This window comes from Hippocampus comes, unplaced genomic scaffold (assembly GCF_001891065.2).
Source record: "Hippocampus comes isolate QL1 unplaced genomic scaffold, H_comes_QL1_v1.1 scaffold207, whole genome shotgun sequence".
In the NCBI taxonomy this organism is placed as follows: Eukaryota; Metazoa; Chordata; class Actinopteri; order Syngnathiformes; family Syngnathidae; genus Hippocampus; species Hippocampus comes.
The window spans coordinates 92,608-117,560 of record NW_017805146.1 but is presented as its reverse complement, the minus strand read 5'-3'; the positions used below and the strand labels follow the sequence as shown (position 1 = coordinate 117,560).

Sequence of the window (24,953 nt, the reverse complement as noted above, 5' to 3'; positions counted from 1 at the left end):
TTGAAGTCACTGGGCGGCGAGAGATTTTGAGCAGATGGAACGAGCAAACTGTCTTCAATGGAGTTGCAAAGGGGGGCAGAAATGTTTTCTGAAAACTTTCGATGGGAAGCTTAGCTCAGGAATTTGGGAAATGCTTTCACTTGTTATATATTTCGTTTCTATTTGGCTTATTTGTCGGGAGTTTTTGTTAAAATGCAAATTTAATGAGAAACAATTTACAGTTGGTGCCAATTCCCGCTAATTCCCATGGAAAGTTGGACGTGACGCAACACCTGTCCCTGAAAGTAGCACTGGCTCTGCCAGTTTCCTTTAGGCAATAAACATTGACCGGCAGCTCAGTTGCTCGCCCCCAAAAATCCAAAACAAAACAAAAATATCCACATTTTTCGGTTTTGCGGCCGAAAAGCAGGGCTTCTACTCTTATTTGCAGCCACCTGAGACAGAAGCAGGAGCGCGCAATGTGTTGAGAGTAACTCCAAAGCGGTAGCGCGGCCTTATTCAAGTGCTTTTGTGATTCCGGGATCTTTTTAAGTGTAGCAAAACGACACAAGCATACTGTATTGTACGTCATCTTACTATCTTCATGTCGATTAATCGGTACGTTTGTTCGCCGTCTATAAAAGGCGTTTGAGCATTTATTTAAGGTCCATGTACTTGTAGCCTAAGAAGACAAGGCAGCGCACGAGAAGGACTGTGTCCTATGAGGAATATGTTTTGCAGTTGTCTGACTCGCATGTCGAAGGTGATGCACCGGTGTGCTGAAATGTGAAACAGGAGTGGAAAAATGATGATGTCGCAGTCGTTTTACTTCACGGGAAAGCCCTTTGAATTTGAACTTGATATACTTTATATCAAGCTCGAGGACGATGGACTAGTTCAGCGCTTTGTCCTCACGAGTCGGACATTCCAGGGAAACAAAACTGTGCGCCTGTCCACAACTACAGACGACTTATGCTAACTGCGGCTTCTTAAAATTCGATTAATTTAACCATCTGGAAAAATGCTTTGCCACTCTAACATGATGCAGCTTAAACATGAATACTGCAATCCAATATTGGAGAATCGGAAAACGACACTTTACTAATGATGCAACTTTCGTCGCACCGAAGTTACATTGAAAATTGTAAATGTTACAAAACAAATGGTTCTGGCACAATAAATACAACTGTATTGTACCTCGAAGTTAAATACAACAGAACCGCACCATGTAGATCAACTCGTGCGCCCAATTTTGTTTTACGAGTGCGCTAAATTGTCTTTGCAGCGAGGACAAACGGCATACTAGCGCATGCGCCTTTTGGACATCGAAGTTATCGAATAAACGCTCAGATGACTTTCCAACAATGTCCAGGTTGCTAAGCCACAACTGTCGATACTTGATGCCGCTGCAGCACCTTTTGAAGCGGGGCCCCCTCCGTGAAACCATTCATTTTCAATGCCGGCATAAGCACAAATGTCCCTGAATGCAACACGACAAGGACAGCAATTTGAGATGGTACTGACAGGAAGTGTGGTGCGCGCGCACCCACGAAGCGGATGAGTACCTTCCTACAGAAACATTTATGGGCATTGCTGGCGTTGGGTTGTCCTCTGGAACTGGCCTTAACCTTCCACTGAGGTGCGAGCAAAAGGGCAACGTAGAGCAGAGCGACTTAGTGACGGGAGGCCGCCTTTTATGGCAGACGTCGAGAAAGGGGGAGCTGTAATTTTCTACCCGTGCTTTGTAAATGTTTTCTATGTGCAGTATTTGATAATGTAAAACTGGTATTTTTGGTGGTTTGTAAGCTGCAAAATTGATTACTTAAGGTGCACGTAGTTTTTTTAAAGAAAACGCAATCAATCCGATGGGTGTATACACACGCGCACACAAAAATGACAATTCTCACATTTTGGGTTCAGAAGCTTGTATTTGCATGCCCATTGACCGAGCAGTCAATAAAGTTCATTTGAATCACTGATATTGGTTGTGTGCGTCCTGCATTCGGTACCTGGGCCTTGTGTGGGTACCAGCAGATGGCAGCAAAGCACTACTTTTCGGTCGTCCCCGTCTTCAACAGTTCCTTGGCGCGAAGATGCCACAAGATGGCGCCAAAGATACTTTTCTATGAGACGGGGCTTTGGCCTGAGCACAAAACGGGAAATAGGTGACAAAATAGGTCATACTGGTGACACCATTTAAAAAAAAAAAAAAGGCGACCGAGCCCAGAATCGAATTCTTAACTAAAAAGACAGCATGTACTCAAAGCAATATTTAAACACTCCGTTTCCCCAGACTATCTTGTCTTACCGATATTCTCATCTCGTGTAAATAGGACACTAGACAGACAAAGTATGCCGTCTGAAGAAAAAAAAAAAATCAACGACTAATAAATCTTGTTTGCGAACCACAATCGACAGTATTAAACATGATCTTGATTGACAAGTCCGGCAAACGATGCGTTCCTCTATTCACTTTGACTTCCAACACAACATGAATGTGAGCCGCAAAGAAAAATAAAAGAGGAGTCGTTGACAATCATGTTTTCATGCGTTTAGTCAGCAACACATTCCAAACAGAATTAGACATTCAGGTGCCATTTGCGCACTTAAAACAAAGAAACAAATATGTTGATTTGTCCATCACAAAGTGGGTTTTTTTTGGGTCGTATTGGAAAACGACAAATCAACAAAAATATTCTTGTGAAATCACGTGTAGGAAACAGTAAATCACAACAATTTGAATGGATGGATTCAAAGACATAATAACAGAGGGAGAAAAACGCAAAACATCACCTCCAGTGCAACATTTCCCATTAAATGTTTTTTTTTTTGTCGTCTCAAGCCATAAACACAACATCATCGCTGTAGCAACATTTCCTTCATGCAGTTCCGTGGAAGTGTCTGATCCCCATAAAACTCGTTTTTATCTTTGGTATGCCAAAATCGAGTTCAGGTCTCTTGCAGATGCAGATGGAATATGTGCTGTGCACATTCAAATCATGGATGTGCTTCCCTGCATGTAGGAACTTATCAACATGAAATCTCTCAGCTTGGACCTGAAATGAGCCTTGCCGTTGTTGATTGATTGACTCCAATTGAATTTTTTGTTGGCCTTTTAACCCATCGTAGGACCGAATTCTTCATTCATGACCCAATTCACATTTATTAGACATTTGTGCTTTAAAGTGCCCCCAAAAAAGTCTTTGCCTCCTATTGTCAACTACAATGCTGCAATCTTAGCGGTGTAGCCATGCATGCTGACATGCTAACGATTACTTAAAATGATTCATATTATTATTCTTCTTCATGTTGGCCAGTTATAATAAACAGAGAGGTTGTTCCAAATCAAATGAGGATCTGTGTCTATGTGCAGAAAACAAAACAAAACAAAACGTTGCGTGCTCCCAATTGGATATAAAAATGTGTGACCCTGTTACTGCATTGACAAAATATTCCGAAGGCAAGTGTGGACGTTCGCGAAGCTCGGCCGAGGTGTACGAGGCAGGAAGTGGATTTGGAGCAGGGGCCGAGGACAGAGGAAGAGGTAGTTGTACTTTTCGAATTCTCGTCTCCTCCTCTTTCCTTCTTGAAAACCGGAAAAGCTCCCGCAGCGTCCCGCCCACGCAGCTCTCGTTGAGGACTTCATAAGTTCACTTTCGAGGCGGATGCAATTCATTTCCAGACATGTGCTGTCATGTGCGCTAAACTCGGGGCCGCGGCGCTTCCCATCGGTTGAGTGGCGGAGCCGAATGGATTCATGACGGACACGTGCTGAGTCATCTGGAAGACAGAAAATATTTCAACCTACGAAAAAAAAAACACTCAAACCAATTGAAACACGCTTTTTTAAACGTGACTTTTTTTTTCCCATCGTGTATACAGGCGTGCATGTGCCTTTAAGAGGTGGGGTTATGTGTGATGTCGGTGAGTTTGTGCGCGAGTGTCTCTGTGTAGGCTGTTGCCAACAGCAGCATTTGGACTATTTCTTTTACATACAGTAGGTGTCCTGATGTGTGCCGAACTGTCTTACGAGTGAGGACAAAGACGTGCCTGTCCAACGTTCCACTGCAGCTGCTGAGCTCCGAGCGCTTGCTGCTGAGCCAACGCCGCCAAGCCTCCCGCCTGAGAATGTCCCATCAACCCCGCGCCCTGATGCTGCCGCATCACGATTGCGCCATTCTGCTGTGACGTCATCATGGTGTTTTGCGGATGTCCCATCATGCCGTGATGAGCCGGGCCGCTTTGGGCCGCCATCGAGCCGTTCTGCTGCTGCCCCATCATGGCAACCTGCGACATGACCGTGGCTCCCCCCATCCCGCCGGCCTGAGCTAACGAATGGTAAGAGCCGTACGGATGCGTCGGGTATCCCATTTGGTTCATGTATAAGCCTGCAGAATAAAAAAAAAAAACAAACAAAAAAACAAAGCAGACATCCATTGCATTATCACCCCTGTGTATACACAAATATCCCCATGAGTAGGTCGGATCTCTCACCATGAGATGGCGCCATACTGCTAATGTGCACTGACGGGGTGGATCCATAAAGGGACAGAATGGAGTCCTTCGACAGTTTCTGGAACGTGCCTTCCGCCTTTCTGGGTGCCGGATCCAAGAAGAGGCTGAGGTTTTCAGGCACAGAGGCGGTCACTCGGCTCTGAGGCAAGAAGGTGGAGGCAGCCTGAAGTTGATCCACTACCGAAACTGAAAGTAGCTACAGTAGTGGAGTGGATGCCATACTGTGGAAGAAGGGGACGGATCTGAGAGCTGACTGAAGAGATCCAAGGCAGGGTGCGCCGGATTAGAACCTGCTGGACTCTGGTGACTGCCCGGAACCCCGTTGGACACTGCAGGACTTGGATCAGGAGCATCTAAGAGAGATTCCAAATATGCCTTTCACCCACCCGTTGATGAACCTGGCACAAGTTTACTGCTCCGCATCGACGTCTTCCGCTGGACTTTTATCACTTTATAGCTGACAACAAAAATCGTTCCATTAAGATGAAGAATATTGTCAAGACTGAAACAAAATAACAAAGCGATCAAACTAAACCGTCGACCGATGAACTGACGCTGACGTTTCAGTTGCGCGACCATACCTAACCCCAGCAGGTCCGTAACGCATTGGGAGTCCTTCTTTGGGCTGACGTCTTTTTTCTGTCGAAACAACAAAAGGAACGCGGCGCATTGGCAAACACGTCCCATCCTTCTCGCAGCTCTGCGGCATACTTACGATTTTCATTTTCTCAAACACAACCGGCTCCTTGGGGATGTTCTCGCAGCTCTTTTCTTTCTGCGTTCAGAATGGTGTTTTTCAAGATCCCGCCACACTCACGGTGAGATGACGCGGACTCACCCTGAGCATCTGGATATCGATGACCTTATCCATGTACTTCTTCTTGTCATACTTGTCCCTGATGAAGTTCTCCGCCGACTGGTCGCTCTCGGGGCGCTGGAAGCACTCGGGCAGGAACGCTTCGTAGAGGCGTTTGGCCTTGGCGTTTCCCATCTCCTGGACGCACTGCAGTAGGCAGAATGGGACTGACTTCTCATTCAAATCTGACTATCGGGGACAACAGGAGAGAGTCGCTCCGGACAAAAAGTGAACTATGTTGGGATTTGGGCTGATGGACCTAAAGCGCTGTTCAGCCAAAGTTCAGAAGAGATCTGCAGAGAAAACGTCCTCTGACCTGAACCTGCTCCTGCGTCCACTGGTCCAAGTTGACAGACTTGACTTTGGAGATGTGGACGCCGAGATTTCGATGAATGCCGGCGCATCGTATACAGATAAAGATGCCCAAGTTCCACGAAGACCATCTCGGACCTGGAAGAGTGATCCATAGAGACGTGATGTCGTATCTGGATTTCTGGTGGGAAACCACATTGAGCAAAGGAAAGCTCTTCAAGAAGAACAACGAGGGAAAGAATCCAATTATTTTTAGTCGTGCCTGAGACCTCAATTACAAGCCCCACTTCAGCAGGGAACTCTTCGAATCCTGCGTCAATCAGGCAAGTGTCCTGACACACAGTCGCTGCGCACACTGCCGGGGTGGGGACAGCACTCGCAATGGTTACGTCGTGTTAAGCTGTCACGTCAACATACGAAAACATCTTTTTGGAGCCTGAAACAGACCCACCTCATTTCAAATCCTTTTGCCTTTGTTCAAAACACAAGAAATCGGGAATCAACTTCTTCACAAGCACTCCCGTGGTAACGTGAGGGAGTCATAAGAAGTACCGTCACACGACAAATCGGATTCCGTTTCGCACTTGCTTCTGCACGGTGTTTCTTTCAGCACCAGATGGTGGGAAAGTCCTCGACGCGGTACTTCCTCAAAACTAACCTTCCGACCAAAGAGGAAGTTGAGTACGAAACTTGGGGAAGGAGACCGTCCTCTTCCTCGTGTCGGAATCATTTCAACAAACCGTAGTTCACTTTTGCGAAGGTTGAAACATGTTGTTTCATCAACGGCTTTTTCGGACAAAACGGGCCCACGGGCGAAAACAAAATGAGAGGTTAACAGACAAGCTTGTTGGGCTCAAGCGTGAGCCGTCACGCCGGCTAATAATAGAATTACTGCGCAAATCCTGCTTAACTGCAGCAAACGCTTGTGGCGGATTATCAAATATGTGGAAATCTCCCTGAATGGAGGACTCACTTTAGCCCCCACATCCTTTCATGCCTCCATTTTTCTTTTTCTTTTTTTTTTTTTTGTCCCGGGCCTCCTTGTGTTCTCTTCCCTCCCGCACCTTGATCTCTTTGCCACAGTTTGACCTTTCTGTTCTCCCAAGCGAATGACTGCAGTTTCACACTCTTGTAGCCCACGCAGCCTTTTTTTTTTTCTCGATTGGATCTGGTCTAATCATAATAGAGGCAGCCAATTAGGCCTGTTGTGAGGACTCTGAGAAAAAAAAATTGAAACTACTGCTTCTCCTACCGTCCTTTACTTGTGTATTTCTTTTTTTGTTTTAGCACACCTCACTGAAGCTCGATCATTCAACCAATACATTAAAAACGGCGCTGCTTTAGCTTAATGACCAATTAAGTATGAGTCTTCTATCGCACTTAATGAATTCTGAATTATGCGAATATCTCGAAAAATACAAGCTAGCTTGCTAACTCGTCAGCGAGATAGATTTGAAAACAAAATTCTGCACACTGGTCTGTGGAATACATAGCCTAACGATATCGTCTGACGATACTACAGAAATATTTGTAGAATGAGTAAAAACTGTCAAGTGTATTATTATGAACTGCTGTGGCTAGCTTCAGCCTCCTTATTGGTATTCACAAAAACACGCATGTCAGGGATAGCGCATGTCCCATGCACCAAAGGTCAGCTCACGAAGCTAATTATGGATGCGTGGTCCTGATGTTTGTAAATGTAGCATAGCAACCAGATAAGGCCGGAGGTGGGGGAGGCACGAGACGACTTGGACATGCGTGGAATGAATAACCCCCTGCACACTGCACCGCAGTCCTGTCTTTAGTGGCGATCCATAAGGCGTTATGTATTGTTTACTCCAACCGTGTACACCTCCGGCTACCGAGAACAGAAATAGTCGGGAGAGTAGGAGGCCAAGTCGGAAAAGAAATGAAATGCGGGGCTATAAATCTGCCGTGTTACTGGATTTGCGAGACTTGGACCACTCCAAATATCACAGAACGTTGCAGCCTTGACAAATCCATCCGGTACCCTGGTTTACGCCAGTGATTCCCGACCTGTCAGGTGTGGCGCCGGACATCATCAGTCGCAGGTGATAAACACACATGCCACCTTCACGTAAGGCGCATGAATAGTATTAGCTAGCATACAAATAACATCCCGGCGCAAACACGCGGGCCGACAAATATATAGCAAACAACAATAAGATTCCACAAGTTGGCATCAAAGTCATCATGTGATTGTGACCGCGATGACACGCACGCACCGTGCACAGAAGTGGAATGCGGTTAACAAACTTTCCAACAGGATTCACTTGCAAAACACACCAAGACATTTTTAGCCTCACATGCCGGCTTACACGCGCGCGGGGAGGGCTGCAGGTGCATGTGGCTCATTAGCCGACATCCCACAAGGATAAACGCTACTTTCAGCAGTTAATCCCTCCGCGCCGAGCTGGACGTATTGTCGCAGCCCGTGCACGACTTCCTATCGCCCCGCAGGCATGCGGCTCCAGTACAATATGTTGACACGGGGGATTTACTTGAGTCGTGCAAGAGTTGTCATGCGTAAATTGACATAACGAACATTGTATAGTACGATATTGTGTCAAATGTTGCCCTTCCGGTAATTCCCGAAGGGGGAGACTCCCATCTGCGGCCCCTTCTCGAGGTTTCTCATTTGTAGTTTTTCCTTGCCCTTCCGGGGGGTTACGGTCAGGGGATGTCGTGAATACTTGTCAACTGTGGGCATGTGAAGCTGTTTGAGACTGTTTGTTTTTAAGGGCTGTATGATAAAAAAAAAAATGTGACTTGAATTGACGAGAATTGATTGAAGCGATCAACGTGCATGCCAAATGTCACTGTGAGAGTTGATCTTGCCACCATACAAAACTGTCCTTTTTTTTTTTTTTCACATCATCAGTCGCAGGTGATAAACACACATGCCACCTTCACGTAAGGCGCATGAATAGTATTAGCTAGCATACAAATAACATCCCGGCGCAAACACGCGGGCCGACAAATATATAGCAAACAACAATAAGATTCCACAAGTTGGCATCAAAGTCATCATGTGATTGTGACCGCGATGACACGCACGCACCGTGCACAGAAGTGGAATGCGGTTAACAAACTTTCCAACAGGATTCACTTGCAAAACACACCAAGACATTTTTAGCCTCACATGCCGGCTTACACGCGCGCGGGGAGGGCTGCAGGTGCATGTGGCTCATTAGCCGACATCCCACAAGGATAAACGCTACTTTCAGCAGTTAATCCCACCGCGCCGAGCTGGACGTATTGTCGCAGCCCGTGCACGACTTCCTATCGCCCCGCAGGCATGCGGCTCCAGTACAATATGTTGACACGGGGGATTTACTTGAGTCGTGCAAGAGTTGTCATGCGTAAATTGACATAACGAACATTGTATAGTACGATATTGTGTCAAATGTTGCCCTTCCGGTAATTCCCGAAGGGGGAGACTCCCATCTGCGGCCCCTTCTCGAGGTTTCTCATTTGTAGTTTTTCCTTGCCCTTCCGGGGGGTTACGGTCAGGGGATGTCGTGAATACTTGTCAACTGTGGGCATGTGAAGCTGTTTGAGACTGTTTGTTTTTAAGGGCTGTATGATAAAAAAAAAATGTGACTTGAATTGACGAGAATTGATTGAAGCGATCAACGTGCATGCCAAATGTCACTGTGAGAGTTGATCTTGCCACCATACAAAACTGTCCTTTTTTTTTTTTTTCCTCCGCCGCATCAATTTCCCATGACTGAAAGCCCTTCAGGACGCCCGCAGCTATCCAGTGACCCAGCAGTACGGTCGACGCTAACGAGCACATGGGCCCCCATTGATAATTTACATCCACTCTCACCATATGCGTGGCTATGTGGGGACCAACTGTGGTCCTTCACAAATGCGGCTCAATGCCGGGCGCCCTTTTTATTCACGTTTTGTTGTTCGGAATATGCGCTTGTACATTTGAAACGGAGCCATGTCCCTGTTTGGTGGCTTTTCACCTATTGCGGGTATTTCTGGAACGTATCCCGGCGATTCAAGGGGGCTCACTGTAAACGCTATAAGACGAGGGCGCAAACAAACGAATATGCTGTACTCCCTCGACCGCTGTCTTCCGTTTGGCTGCGTCAGCCTCTCCTTGACTCTGTGACTCAAGGGAGGCACAGAGGAAAATCCCTCGTGGCACTTGACTCCATAAGACACGTGAGGGGACGGGCTGGGAGGCATGACATCAACAGGTGACGTCCCCACGGCAACACAACACAGCCAGAGTCATTCGATTTAAAATAAGAATGTGGACTTTAAAAAAAAAAAAACAAAAAAAAAAAACAACACAGCTCGTATTTTTGGGGGCCCTTAAACAGCAATTTGAGTCAAAATGACTTTAAAATATGAATTATCAACAATAACAATGTCTGGCCCAAATCAATTTGCCGCGTTGTTTTGACTGATATCTTTACGTCGGAGGGACGGTCAAAGTGACGACAGTTCTGTCAACTCTTTGTTGTGACATGCGAGAATGACAATTTCTACAACAGAAAAACGGAAAATATTTTGTTGAATTGCCCAACTTTAAATTGTATCCGTTTTTTTTTTTGTTGTTTACAGGGGGAGCCTTCTGTTTTGAGTTTGAAACGCATGAGTCACGACGGACGGAGGGATGGAGGGAGGACTTACTGTACTTCCAAATTGCACACTCATGACCATGTACAACTGAAGTTTCCCCACTGAAACAGGTGCCATCATGTTTTCCAAAACCAGCAGGTGCACGCTTTCACTGTACGGTGTTTTACAGTGATTGCTTCCGCTTTTTTTTTCCTCCGGTTTTGCATGCGCCGCCGCTTTGTGTGTCGCCACTTCCTCTTAGAACACTTCTGAGGGAGGGAGGTGAGAAATGCGCAGTAATCTTTGTCCAGGCAAACAAGATTACAACAAACCAAGATGAGTTGAGTTGAGAGGCGGATGTTGAGTGGACAAATGCTTTTAGGGTGTGCATGTGTGTTGTGCGCATGTTTTAGTGGTGACATCTCACGCAAATGCGCCCATGTACATTCGTTTTTTTTTCCTCTACTGAGGGGGCGATGTTGGAAATAACAATTAGTACTTATATTTGGTTCATGTACCTCATGGGAATTTTTCAGCAGACTGTGGATTACTTGACTATTTATATTTCTGACCCCTTTTATACTTTTCTCCCCTACATTTGAAAAGGCATATCTGTACTTTTTACAGTAGACAAGTGCTTGCCTGCCCGACCCCCAACGTCATCCAATTAAAATCAGATTTGTCGCCCGATATCATGCAACTTCAAATCATAAGAATCCAATTTCATGCAACGCAATTTAAAAGAGACGTTGCAGAGTGTGTGTGTGTGTGTGTGTGTGTCTGATTGTGTGACAAATCAATACGAATAGACTATGCAACCGCTCTCAATTACAAACTTCCTGTGAGAATGTAATGCCGCAAAACTTCATTCACTTGGTACATGCACTCAAACTGCAAGGGAGAAAAAAAGTCTACACACCCCTGTTTAAACAACTGAGATGGGGTTGCAGAAGTGTGCACACCCTCCTAATGTGGCTGCGTTCAGAATTGACCGGTCACATCCGACTTGTTTCGAAAGGGAAGTCAGCGCACACTTGCCACCAATTTAAAGGGCGTCCAATTAAACCCAATGAAGCTCTGATGTTCTAGTAGCCTTTCCTGACTTGTTTTTTCCTTTCTGGCAGAAACCTCAAAGTTTGTGCCAACAGTGACTGCTGTTTTGAACTGTTCATAATTCCCTCCAACTTGACGACGGTATGGCCAAAAAAGCTCAACCTTGGTTTCATTGGATCATAACAGATTTCCTCACATGCTTTTGGAAGATTTTGGGCTCGCCTTACATTGCTGTCAGATAAATGTCATGATATTAGAGTCACCTCTCTGGTGCAGATCCACAAGCAAACACGACAATAAATAAACAAATATTCCGTGACAGCATCAGAAAGTTTTATCCTCCCCTGTATGATCATGTTTAGCAACATCATATCTTGTCTTGTGCGAGATAAAGTGGAAAGGACTAATGAATAAATCACAACATTAAAGCACTCAAGAGCCTGCTTGCTGATTCTCATAAAATATTTGTGAGGCCGGCAACTCATGTGACTCCAGTCTGCATTTGGCGGGTAAATAATGGCAAAGAAACACACACACACACACACATACATGTGCACCTGAAACCTGCATAGTCATTCCACCATTCATAATTTTCTCGTCAAGATGCCAGCAATGACTTTAATTGGAGGATTTATCACCAGGGTGGAAGTGCTGCTAAGTAGTGAGGGAGGCTCAACGGTGCACCTATCCAATCATGTCTCTCAAGGTCTGAAGTCGTACAGCTCAATAGCAATACTCAAGCCGCAAGAAAAAAAAACATGCATGTCTGTAGACCCCTCCACCTCCACCCCGCCTCCTCCTGCTCACCAAAAGATAAAAGACATAAATCAATCAATAGAGCCATTTGTCCCAACTTTTTATATTTGGACTCTTGTCTGACTCACTATTTGTGTCCAAAACAGGAGCGTTTACCCACGTGGAAAAACAGGTTTAACAAATCCAGGCCATCACCTCAATCAACGGGCACACTTACGCAGTCCAAAACAACATACAAGGCAAGGCAAGACAAGGCAAAATACTTTACTCGAGTCAAAATGGCATTTTTGCTTTTCTTGACTGAGTACATTTCAGAGTCTGTACATTTTGACTTTTATGTTTTGCACTCTTACTCAAGTACAGCGAGCAAGTACTTTTTCCACCTTTGGAAAAGAAGTGCATGTTATAAAACATGCATGATAATATTACATCATAACCTTCTCGTCCGGCTTCTTACCGGGTGTGAGTGATGCCCTAATAGTAATTTAAGACAAGACGATCCTTACTTTCTATTCTTTTATTCATTTATTTATTTTCGAGGCTCGCGTTTCTGTTTCAGGCTAAACGTTTCCGGGGACGAGGTTGATGCTTGCAAGTGCACTCGCCATGAGATACACACATACACACGCACTGCACGGAATGCAGGATGTTTTCAACAAGACGACCCACCTTTTGATTCGCAGTCCGCACAGAATTTATTCTCGTCCAACGCCAGCAAAGAGTTGAGCACTGACTGGTATCTGTCGAAGTCTTTCACAGATTTGCCCGTCATCATCGCGCAAGAGTTGACCTCACCTCGGTCCACAGCACAGCAGCTACGCCGTCCGTGGATTCTCAATTCACCTCCTTGATTCGATTCCTGGAAGCGGCGAGTGGCACACTGGCGCTTCTCGATAGGATGAGGAGGAAGATGAGGATGAGGGTGGTGGGGACTGCCTTGAAGGCAAAAAGCATGCGGCTTAGTTAAGGTGCAAGGACTAGGATGTAGTCCCATCTAAATGTCATTTTTACAAAAAAGCAATCTATTGAGGAAAAAAAAGTCCAAAACTGACTTTTTTTCTACAGTCCCGCAAAAGCTCCAACCTCGCCCCTCACATACGCGCACACTAAATATGTCATTGATCAACACAGCAAGACACGCAATTATTCCACCGCTGCTCTTCCTCAGAGACATGAGCTGACAAAGACTCCGCCTTGCGGCATCGTACGTTAACGTCGCTGCCATGTTGAATGTGGCAAGGTGACATTTGCTGCTTTTCTTATCCTTCCCTCTTCACGACCAAATTAACTATCAAATGGAACAAGATGCGATCAGTTTTTAAAAACCTTTCTCTGGTATGATTTTGTTGATGTCTTCCTTATAACTGTTAAACACAAATCACCTTTATATTTTAAAATAGTTGTAATTATGCTACGATTCTCTCCCAGCATAAAATGCAACTCTGTACCATTTTTTTGGCCATCGAGAGAAAAAGGAAAAAAAAGCGAGATACATAAATCAGTGAAAATGACAATCAAGCTAATTGCTCTGACGATGCGTATAACTAAGGTAAGTTTTTTTTTCTATTGTTGAAACTGCCCTCCATACAAAAACGCGTTTGCGTTTAATTGCTGGTATTTCCAAATAATCTACGGTTATTTTGGTTTACGGTTAGCTAAAATTGATCTACTATGTAGTCTTCCCAAAGATAAAGCACTAGACTGTGCACTTTAAGCTCCACTGTTTACATTAGTGTACAGGACAAATCTGACACATTAAATATGGCGGGTGAACATCCGTAAATCTGCAAATATCCAACCCGCGCAAGGCTGCAGGCAGGTAGAGTTTATGCTACGCTCTCCACTGCCTTTTAATAATGAATATTGACGCTTTAGTCGTTACGGTTATTTTAACTGCACTGTCATCCTGTGGTCAGTTAAAGCGCTGCACACTTTGGAGTTTAATTTTTTCTGGTTGCTTCTCTTCTTACTAAACGCAAGAGGGCAGTCAATGAGTGTTTGAAAAATATCAAGCGATGAAGATGTAAACGGAACTAAAATTGAAGGTTCCTTCAAAACAAAAATACATATTTCACTGTTATTTTCCTCAGTGCGAGTTCTGCAGAAAACCTATAATAATGTAACCGTAAGTGCTTGTATGCTTTTCAAACATGATTTTGGTATGTTATCTCGACGCTTTGCTGATGACCGTTCCCCCCATCAAATTTTTACTCTTATTCAAGAATAACCGGAAATGGTTTACTTGTCATTTTAGCTGGCTGTTAGAAGCGAGTGCGGAAATAGCCGTAACGCTACTCTAAAAATACAAATAAAGGAATTACTGTAGTATCGACGCGTATTTTTACTGTGTACGCATCTATCACGAAAATGTCCCGGCAATCTAACCGAACAACAGACAGCAAGAAGATGGTAGGCATCTTTCTCTTGCAGGATGTTTAAAACGTTGCTAATGTAGCTCGCTCAATGCTAACCTTTTCCCAAGATGCGTTCTTGCACTGCCCATCTTTATTACAGTACTTGTAACTCGTTCAGTCCTCACTCGTTTTCATATTAACGTCAATTAAAATTCGATTGTGAGAGCTAATATGTTGCGTAACTTCTTTCCTTGCAGAACTCTGAGTTGTTCACGCTGACCTACGGAGCCCTGGTCACACAACTATGCAAAGATTACGAAAATGATGAAGAGGTCAACAAACAACTGGACAAGATGTGAGTCTGCAAGTAGCATCATCAAAATAGATGCCCCCCCCCGCCCTCCTTGTTTTTGTATAAAGTGGGAAAAATGCACTATTCAGACTATCCTTTTCAACATTTGAATCCACATATCCCACTGTTAAGCGTTTTAGTATTTTTTGTACATCTTGCTGTTCTCTAACAAGGAGATGAACATTAAAATCCGCGTACTGTACCCATAAATTCAGTTGAGATGAGGTCAAATTAAGTTTATCCGAAAAGCTTCAGGTTCATCCTGAAATGTACCGTAGGGTGGCACTTTTTCAAGTCTGATGGGGATGAAATAAAATGATGTTCAATATTTATAACTTTGAAGCTGATCATGACTCTGCAATGTTCTACAATTTGTCCCAAAGGTGGATGAATCTCGTTTGAATTATGGCAGCTTTTTTGTTCACGTTGGATACAAGTTGACTTAGAGAGTGCACTAAATGAAAAATAGTTTATGAGCACTACTGTTAATTCTGTCATTGCCATTTCATAATTACAAAGTATCAGATCAACTTCAGCTGGTGGAACTTCCATTGTAATTATATAAATAAATTCTGTTCACATTGTTCTTTTAAGATGCGTCTATTTTACAAAATGAATGCAAAGCACAGCATCTGTGTCGTGACGTTCCCGATGATGTCGTCATTGTTTGGTTTCCTTTCGATAAATGCTGATCCATCCATTTTCTGTCGCACTCTTGTTAATAGTTTAACATCACGTTCCATACACTGTACTGGTTTAGCGTAATCTATTCTTACCCATCGCCTTCAATAATTACTCTTCCCACTTTACACTAAAGCTACAAATATGTATTATTTGACACCAGTAATGCTGCTCTTTGTACTGTGTTCTCGCTTTGTTGGTTGATTTGTACATTAATAACACAAAACGTATATGTGTGAGTACTGCGGGAGGAATTGACGATCCTTCTATCGAAGCAGTAGGCCACAATGCTGCCCTGTTCACGAGACGTTTTGAAAGCAAAAATCCCCGAGAGGCAACGAGCGCACATACTGCGCGGCAACTCAAATCAAAATTACGGGCGTTCCCGTCCTTTGTTTCCTGGCCTCGGATCAGTTTGTCAACATGGTTCAGTTGGCCAGCACATCAGGGACGGGAGGAAGATCTCCTGCCAAGTGTTTGAACCAACCATGTGTTCTTCTGTCTCGTTACAGGAAAATATCAATTTGATGTTCTCTTCCTCGCCCCCCCACCCCTCTTCTCGCTTTCATAGGGGTTACAACATCGGAGTACGTCTCATCGAGGACTTCCTGGCACGCTCCAGCGTCGGCAGGTGTCAGGATTTCCGAGAAACGGCCGATGTCATCGCTAAGGTGATTGGATGCTTCCGGGCTAATCAGAGCGTGACCGTGGACGTCTTCCAAACAGAGCAGATAAATCCGATTTCGAGAACGGCATCTTGATGAAAATGCCGACTGGGAGGAATGGGAAACTCTCTTTTCCGCAGTTGAAAGCAAGCTGTGCAAAAATTGGTCAAACATTGAATTGTCCCAATTTGTGCGTTCAAAAAATGTTGGTCACATTTAGCTCACCTGTAAAGGTTGGATTGCACTCTAAGTTCATCCTGAAACATGAAAGCCCCCCCCTACCACCACCAAAAAGTCCAATATCTCAAACCTTTTATTACGTGGTTTTAATGACAAGCCGGTACAGCTGGCTGGGACGTGATCCTCTTTCCATTTCCTGTGAAACACGTGTTCACGCCTGACTTCCTTTCTCCTCCACCATGTCCTGTAAAGGTTAGGCTTTCCTTCGTGACCCCAGAAGGAAAAAAAAAAAAAAAAAGAATCCGGGCGGAACCGCGCGTGCAACTGCAACGCTCTCATCTGTTTTCAATGAATTCACTGCGTATACGTTAGGCCGTCCATTCTCATCACTCGGCAGGCCGCAATCGAACCATGGTGGTGATAAAACAAACATTGTTCAGATCATTCCAAAAAAATACAAATAATAAACTCCATAATGCACACAGTGAGTATTTTCCGTAAGCATGCTCACACTGCACAAGATGACAGATGGCAGCAGATTTTCCAGCACGGCCTTTTTGATCCACTCTGCAATTCCCCTTGCCACGGCTTGTTCATCCAGGTGGCATTTAAAACCTACCTCGGGGTCACCCCCAGCGTAACCAACTGGAGCCCAGCCGGAGACGAGTTCTCCCTCATCCTGGAGAGCAACCCGCTGGTGGATTTTGTGGAGCTGCCCGATAACCACAACGCGCTCATCTACTCCAACCTGTTGTGCGGCGTCCTCAGAGGAGCTCTGGAAATGGTAACGTCACCTCACGGAGTCGACGCCGCTGAACAAACGTGGTGGACTCGTCATGTCCAAGTGGACTTGAGTGGTCTGAAAACGATGGCGTACTACAAATAATGTGTCATTGTCGCATTTATCTATGCCAGCAGCTTAGAGTGACAGGAATACTTTTCCGATAGCTGGGCGAACGTTTCATTGAACTGCGTCTCCGCATAGAACAGAGTCCTAGCTTTTTGTTTGACTACTAAAAACAATGTTGTGCTACTTTTATTAAAGAAAAAAACTAGTTTTTTTTTTTTTTTTGAGATCCCAATGTGTTTCCTGTTCCATTTCTCATTCATTATTGTATTTCAGAGGCAGTCATTATTGTATTAGCGCTGTAAGGAGACGCGCTGACGAGATATGGATTTGGTTCCTATTTGGAAAGCAATGTCTTATGTTCATTATGGCAGGAGTGAACTTGAAACTGATTGTGAACTTTTCAAATTCTAGGTCCAAATGGCTGTGGATGTGAAATTTGTCCAGGACACACTGCGGGGGGACAATGTGACGGAAATCCGGATGAAGTTTATCAAGAGGATTGAAGAGAACCTCCCCGCAGGAGACGAGTGACAAAATGACGCAGGAGACAGTCAACATTCTGCCTCATCAGCAAGTTTTTTTTTCTTTTTTTTTTCTTCCAATGACACTTTACAGACCGGAAGAGACGATTGATTCACTCGAGACAACACTGACTCGCACTCCCATTGCTTCATTTGGAAACATTGGAAAAAAATAGCGCCTTAACAGACAGGCCGCTTAAGATAATTCTGGTGTTATTATTATTATTATTATTATTATTTTTTTTTATGTGCATATTGCTGCCAATTGTATGGCATGTTAAAATAATGATGCTAATGTGAATAAATGCAACATATTTGATTTTGAATGTCTTTGGGTTTCAATTTTGAGCGCCTTTTCCCTCAACACAAAGACAGATTCGGTGTGCGGCTTTGGTGCGGACGTCTCCTTTTTTTAACGGTCCTGCGGCCCGCCCTTCAGAGGCAAACAATAACACTTGTGTAGGCACGATTGATTCACTCGAGACAACACTGACTCGCACTCCCATTGCTTCATTTGGAAACATTGGAAAAAAATAGCGCCTTAACAGACAGGCCGCTTAAGATAATTCTGGTGTTATTATTATTATTATTATTATTATTTTTTTTTATGTGCATATTGCTGCCAATTGTATGGCATGTTAAAATAATGATGCTAATGTGAATAAATGCAACATATTTGATTTTGAATATCTTTCGGTTTCAATTTTGAGCACGTTTTCCCTCAACACAAACAAAAGACAGTTTCGGTGTGCGGTTTTGGTGCGGACGTCTCCTTTTTTTAACGGTCCTGCGGCCCGCCCTTCAGAGGCAAACAATAACACTTGTGTAGGCCGACGTGCTGAGGCGTGCGCGTGTCCTCCGGGAATAGCCTGCCTCACGGGCAGCCGGTTGTGCTGGTCACACCTGTGAATGGCTTTACGCTAACAAGAAGTCATGCACAAACTTCCCATTGAGATGGAGTGCACACCTTGTCAATAACTGCAAACAGATGGCATAGAAAAACATGTGCGCGGATAAAAAAAAAAAACATCTCATTTGAGGAGAAAAGAAAAAAGGATTACATTGTGGGGTCTTTTTTTTTGTCTTTGGGAAAAATAACGGCCAGAGAATGCGGTCGGTCGACAGGAAACTGAGTTCTCAGAATAACCACCAGAGAGCACTGTTGACATAACAGACCATCTTTCGTCGCGATTGTTCCCCAACAAGAGGCAGAAACTAGTCCACTTTGCATTTCTGCCTCTTGAGAAAGATTCTGGGAGTCTCTCAGTGCCATATTCGAAGGAGTTTTATCTTGACCTGCCTGACTATATCAATGAGAGGATCCGATAATCATGTTTTGAATATTGCAGGACCGTCCATGGCGGGTGGCCTGTGCCAGTACGTCGCCTCTCGGGCTCGTCCCACTCCTGTCTGCACCGATTTTAAAGGATAAAGTGAGTTAGCGTCACCACGCAGTGAGCGCCGTGGGCCATCGGGCGAGCGAGCGCTCAGCTGCCGTATCCACTAAACGCCCTGCAGGCCGGTGATGTGGATGTTGGACGGAGAACCGAGAGGAAATAGTTTTGATGCAGAATTAGACCTCGCAGAATGAGAGGCGTATACCCGGGGGACGGACAGCTGCGTTTGTTTACTTGTGAAAACCTTCACTCATTCTGCCAAATGATTCCACGGATGAATTGGACAAATGTACACAAAATGTACGGACGGACGGGCGGTATACGAGTACGGTTTGCAGAGCCAAACAAGAGTATGGCTAATAGCACATGCCCCTGGAAGGATGAAAATGAATTTCCAGCTCTGAGTTAGGGTGGTGATAAAGAGTTGACAGACCCAAGTTCAAATGGATGTTTTTTTTTTTTTTTTGTGTGAGCTAAAAATGAGACAGGATAAAGAATTTCCATCAACGTAACCTATGACCTGGGCAGTTGTGGCCAAAACGTTCAGCGTTGGTCTCATCAGACCACAGCCAAATCACCCACATCCATGTCGGAAAACGTGTTATGGTCTGATGAAATTAAAGATGAACTTTTGGGCCATAACTCCAAAAGTGAAAGGTGGAAAGAGTTATGAACAGTTGAAAATACCAGACAGGCAGTGTTGGCATCAAACCTTCAGACTTCTGTCGGAATGAAAGCAAAATGACGGGAAAAGCCGACGGGAACAGCTCGAGTTCATTCCAGGTTGAGCAGAGTCACTTTGGAACTTTTACTGGTGGCGGGTGGATGCGATTGGGGTGAATTCGGAAAACAGCCGCATCCCTCGTTCGCCATCACACGATCTCGGTTGATTTGAAAAGATTGATCTGGGTCTCGCTTTTTATCCGACAGAAACCTGAAACCTGAATTGATCAGGATTGTCTCAACTTTTTCTAGCCACAGTGTATTGACATAGATTTGTCTGATTCGGGAAGGCCTTGCGAAAACAATGCTCTCTACTCATTCTTCCAGACACTTTATTGTCCCCGTAGCCATTGTGTGACAAATGCAATTTATATCTATTGTTTCACCCCCCTCCTTTTTTTCATTTTTAACAACGCATGAGTCCCAGACATTGACTATCACTCGTGTATATATTGATATATGTACTTAGACATGCATATGTTTTGGTCAACGTCCAAACCTGTGCTGATTTTCCATCCAACTGATCGATAGACCCGAAAAACAAGTAGTGAATGTCATGAGCCCGAGACAACATGCTTCGATTTGATTTTAAGCCAGCTGGATTTCTCCATGTGGCCTTTATGGGAAACAAATGTTGAAAAGCACGCTGTGACGGTACGGCTGCTGCAGGCTGCTGTTGACCAGACGAAAAACCGGGGACGGTCATCGACTGCTTATTTGCACTTTCTATACAATGCCGTGTTCCCACTTTGTATTGATGTGTACAATTCATCTTCCAAAGAGTCTCCGACTTGCAGGCCGAACGTATTGCATCACAGGCGGCATCCGGCTGTGTTGAACTTTCAGTACTCACCGATCTTGAGGATTCTCGGATTCTTCTTCTGCGTTATAGCTCGAGCCTTTTGGCTTTTGAATTGTATGTCGGTCAGTCGTCTTACCAGTTTTGCTGTTGTCCTTTTACATGTTTAGTTGTTGAGTCTTGTTTGAACTTTTGAAGCTTTTCATGGACTTGCTTTGTCCTGGGATGCGATGTTTCGTTCTGCTAGCTTGGATGTGCCAAGTTGGTAGACCGCCTCGTTGCGTATCATTCGAAATTCCGCCGGATTTTTTGGACAAAAATGCTCAGAAGAGACTGCACCTCCCGATGTGTCCACCTTTCATTCTGTTTTGGCTCCATTTTATGGTGAGGACAGCACAGCGTCTCCAACCAAACTACCGCGCATGTAGAGGTATGGCGAGTTACGTCATGGCAGTCGCCGATGTGAAAACAACCCACCGATCTGCGTTGGTCAGCACAGGTCGCCCCTCAAAAGTTCCAGCTTGACCCGGAAAAATCCTCCTGGCTCTGAGGTACTTTGGAAGCACCCCGGTGAATCCGTAGACCTACTTTTTGGTGGAACGAATGGGCCAACTCGCATTTGTCACGGTCGATTGAAAAGTTCTTCAAAGTGTTCCTGTGGTGCCGAAACGCTTGAGGAAGCAAATTGGGACCAGCAACAGTCACATACCTGACGACAAAATGAAAAGAGCAGCAGTATATTAAGAGTAGGAGCAATTTTCATGCACTTGTGTTTTCTCAGAGATAGCATCCGAGTCGTTACGAGTTCCTGGTACCCGCAACCAATTTCAGGCAGTCTTGCCACTTTTGATCAAATACCCCGCGAGGCTGATTTTTGTCTCCCTCATTTGCCGGAGTCAGAGGGGATCACCTTTCATTCGGGTTCATGTTCCTTGTCACCCCTCCACCGATGGCCTCGTAACTCTTCTTGAAATCCTCTGGGACTTTTTGCTTTCTTTCGGAGCAAGCCCCTCATTGACTTGGAATTATATCCGATCCCCGATGCTTTTCTTTCTCGGCGGGGAAGGACTCAGCATTTTGTCCGAGGCAGTTCTTGGTCGCCGTATCGAATCAAATAATACCTACGTTGCACCTGCAACCCATTTGAACTTTATCCAGACTCACCCTCATGAAATCGGGAACCGACAAACAAGTTATACTCGGATCACTCTAGCCCTTTGCAGGGCCGCTGAATTTAGACGCAAAACTAGTGACAACAAAATCATCCAAACATAAAAAAGACTGTTTTGTGGATATCAGTCACTTCTAGGATCTCTGCACCCCGCAGGACCGTCTAATGCCTCGTTTTCCGGTTCTGCGCCGTCTCTCTGTTCCAAGCTTTTGGGATGGGAATTGCCAGGCTGCCTTGGCTCTGCTTCCAATTTCCTCCAGCGCTTTTGATCTTCGTCTTCTCGACCCGATGAGGAGTTTTTGCGACGCTCCTTATGATGCGCGTGCTGATCCTCGTGATATTTGCGCCTTCTTGACTCACAAAACTTTTTCAACCTTAGTTTTGCTTTTCATCTTGCTCTTTTTTTTTTCTTCCTGAAACCACAGCCGTTCGAGCTGGAATTTTATGTAACAGCCGTAGAACTTTCCAGATTGGAAACACTTCACTTGAGGATGGAGTGAGTAGGCGAGAGAGGCAGAGAGGGGGAGGAAAAAAAAATCGAATGTATTAGTTTACAGCGGCCGACCTTGAGGGCAGACTGCACCTGTCCTCATGATTGCGGGGCCCGTTCCTCCAAACGCACAGACGCAAGCAAATATTTCGATCGCCTTCCGAGGCGGGACCGGAACATCACTTCCAATTGAAAAGCGAGGAATGCAAACGTTCTGCTCTGCCATCGGACTGAAATCAAACCGGGCCTCCCTCGCAAAGCGCACGACCGCCTTGAGAATGTACAACACCGCGCAGCTGCGGTCCGCAGGATATCCCGGTTCCATAGCGGCAAGCGTGAGCTGAACGCCTGCCACCGCTTTGAGTGACAAGCATCCCCTTACTACGCCGATGGGTACCTTTGCCAAGCCTTCCGTCTCAACTCCGGCTTTCCATGTCCCCCAATAAAGCCTGACTGATCTGCCTCCTTTCGTCACCGTTCGGAGTGATTGCAAAGGGGTCTGGATGTCTTGTTAGACAGACGTTTCAGGTCAGTTCCCCTGATTTTCCATTAAAAAAAAAAAACACAACAAAAACATGATGCTGTCACGTTGGAAAATAAGACGGCCTCAAATCAGAAAAGCGTAGCAGGATTGATGGCCGGGTTACAAATGTGATGGGAGGTGTGTGTCGTTCTCTCATCCAGCCATCGTGAAAGTTCTGCAACGACGGAATAGCAAAGAGCAACATTCATTCAAGTTTTCGATATGCGGAATAGCCTTAGCGTATGAATACACCGGTCTCGGCCTTTGTGTTTTTCATGCACCGCCGTTGCTAACATATGTTTTTGTTCAACAGCGTTTGAATAACGCAGAAGAACGACGATCATTTTTTTGAAGCCACCCACTTGACAGCAACCCACAAGGTCTTATTTTATTCTAAATGTTGTTTTTGGATCATCGTTGTTACGGGTTGACAGCTAAATCCCCATTCGGTGTTGTGATGTTACCAAAAAAACAAAACAAAAAAAGTACATTCCCCGCCATTAATCCAGGATTTTTCTGTTTACGTTTATCGTGTCAGATTATTGCCTGACGTTGCCTTGCATTTTCGATGAATCACCGGAAAAAAAAAAGAAAAGAAAAAAAAAGACCTTTAACAAGGCTGTTCTTACCCATTTTGATGTCGGTTTATCATCCGATACCCTTGTGACGGGGTTTACCCAACAATCATGTCCAAACAAATGCAAAAAAAACACAAAGATGTGGACCTGGAGGGAAGATTATTTTGACAATTTGTTTCAGGCTGCTTTTCTTTTTCATTGTGATTCTGGATGGGGTTCCCCCCCCCCCACCCCCCCAACTTTTAGATCATCTGTCCTTTGAAATGGTCTGCGTTTCTCATCCAGCCAACCATATGAGTTCGAATCAATTGAAAACTTGCCCAAGTCTTAACAGGAATATTTTCCCATGCCCTTGAACATTACGTTTAATTTTGACGTGCCTTAGATGAGGTTTGCACATGGCTGACTTTACGCTCTTGCACACGTGAGCGCGCACGCCGTACATATGCTTCACCTGTTGGCCTCCCGGCTCCCTTCGGCTGCTCATTCAGCACGGAAGTGTTGAAAGCCCTCTCCGCGGTCCTCATAAAGCGCAAATCTTTTTCCAATCGGCCTGCGCTGTTGTTTCGGCGCTGCTCGCATCGAGCGCCAATGTGTCCCAGACCGACACCCGCTGGTACTTGCCCCAGAAGAACCACGGGGAGAGAATAAAGGATGAGCCTGTCAAAGGGCGTGTAACATTTTGTCCCGACTCCCGCCGTGCAGGCCGACTGTCAACAACCACATCGCTCAAACCGGTTTAAGGACACTCATATGGTTCCGATAAGGGCACAAAGGAAGCCAAATTTGGATCTCTCTTGTACGGCAACTCATAAGAACGAGCCAGAATCTTTTTGTGTCTGTCGCCGAGCAGACGAAAGGATGCGTCATGTCAGCACCGTCATCTGTTATTTTCATTTTACAGCATGCTGATTGTCACTAATAGTCCTTTGCTTGTAGTCTCTTGTAGTCTTTGTAGCTTCCCTCGTGTGTGCGGCGCGGTACATTCATCACAGTAGCCAACAAGGGAGACAATGTAATTGTTTTTATCAGCAATGACACCATAATTGTATAACCCCCCCCGACCCCCCCGCACCCAAAAGCACAAAGGAACCGTTTTTGTTCAGAACACTCCACACATGTGTATCTGCTGTGTGAGGGTCCGGTTTGCACCGGTTAGCTAAACCAGACTTGAAAATATGAAGGAAAGGCTTCATGACCGTATTGGACACAAATTCAAAAATCTCCTAAGCCTCAATACTCTGTTTTCAGCTCATCTAAAAGGGATTGCACTCCTTCACGATATGTCCGTACATGCGTGTGTGAATGCCAATCCAGGATGTCAGTACGTTGAAATATCTCTACAACTATAACGTGAATTGCCATGAAACGGCACGTGTACGTTCGACATTTATACCCCTCAATGAATCACCCGTTGAATTCTAAAATACGGACGAGTGCTTTTGAAGCACCCAGGGGGATACACTCTGATAACTCTGGAGAGCACGCACCTCCAGCAGGTGAATATTTTCACAACTCGAGTTTTATGGCAGCTACTGAACGAATGTATTTCCCGCCAATTTTTGTATCCCAAGTGTGTCTGTGTGAGAGTGTGTG

At 45.0% G+C, this 24,953-nt stretch overlaps 2 protein-coding genes across 6 annotated transcripts; one reads left to right on the top strand and one right to left on the bottom strand.

Moving 5' to 3' along the window:
• Positions 1–2,236: 2,236 nt before the first annotated feature.
• On the bottom strand, positions 2,237–13,778 carry smap2 (small ArfGAP2). Of its 5 annotated transcripts, XM_019867802.1 has the most exons (10): positions 13,126–13,775; positions 12,743–13,009; positions 5,667–5,800; positions 5,333–5,497; positions 5,210–5,269; positions 5,076–5,133; positions 4,717–4,847; positions 4,474–4,633; positions 4,030–4,367; positions 2,237–3,759 (listed from the first exon to the last, which is right to left on the bottom strand). In XM_019867802.1, the coding sequence occupies exons 2-10, from the start codon at positions 12,846–12,848 to the stop codon at positions 3,652–3,654; spliced, it is 1,260 nt and encodes a 419-aa protein (XP_019723361.1). In that variant the 5' UTR covers positions 12,849–13,009; positions 13,126–13,775; the 3' UTR covers positions 2,237–3,651. The 5 variants fall into 5 exon arrangements, with proteins under 5 accessions (XP_019723361.1, XP_019723359.1, XP_019723362.1 ...); XM_019867800.1 differs by having other exon boundaries at positions 2,237–3,755; positions 4,021–4,367; positions 12,743–13,778; XM_019867803.1 differs by having other exon boundaries at positions 5,385–5,497; positions 12,743–13,776.
• A 375-nt stretch (positions 13,779–14,153) lies between these two features.
• On the top strand, positions 14,154–18,002 carry trappc3 (trafficking protein particle complex subunit 3). Its single transcript, XM_019867909.1, has 5 exons — positions 14,154–14,482; positions 14,685–14,782; positions 16,032–16,131; positions 16,907–17,089; positions 17,567–18,002. Exons 1-5 carry the CDS (start codon positions 14,441–14,443, stop codon positions 17,684–17,686), a joined length of 543 nt encoding a protein of 180 aa, XP_019723468.1. The 5' UTR covers positions 14,154–14,440; the 3' UTR covers positions 17,687–18,002.
• The last annotated feature ends 6,951 nt before the right edge of the window (positions 18,003–24,953 follow it).

Coding starts and splice junctions, on each gene's coding strand:
- smap2 (XM_019867799.1), bottom strand. CDS start 13,067: ATGGGACTACATCCTAGTCCTTGCACCTTAACTAAGCCGCATGCTTTT. Junction 5,801..12,742: donor TGCGGACTGCGAATCAAAAG/GTGGGTCGTCTT, acceptor TCACTCTTCCAG/GTCCGAGATGGTCTTCGTGG. Junction 4,634..4,716: donor ATCCGTCCCCTTCTTCCACA/GTATGGCATCCA, acceptor TTCTTGCCTCAG/AGCCGAGTGACCGCCTCTGT.
- trappc3 (XM_019867909.1), top strand. CDS start 14,441: ATGTCCCGGCAATCTAACCGAACAACAGACAGCAAGAAGATG. Junction 14,483..14,684: donor CAACAGACAGCAAGAAGATG/GTAGGCATCTTT, acceptor CTTTCCTTGCAG/AACTCTGAGTTGTTCACGCT. Junction 17,090..17,566: donor TCAGAGGAGCTCTGGAAATG/GTAACGTCACCT, acceptor TTCAAATTCTAG/GTCCAAATGGCTGTGGATGT.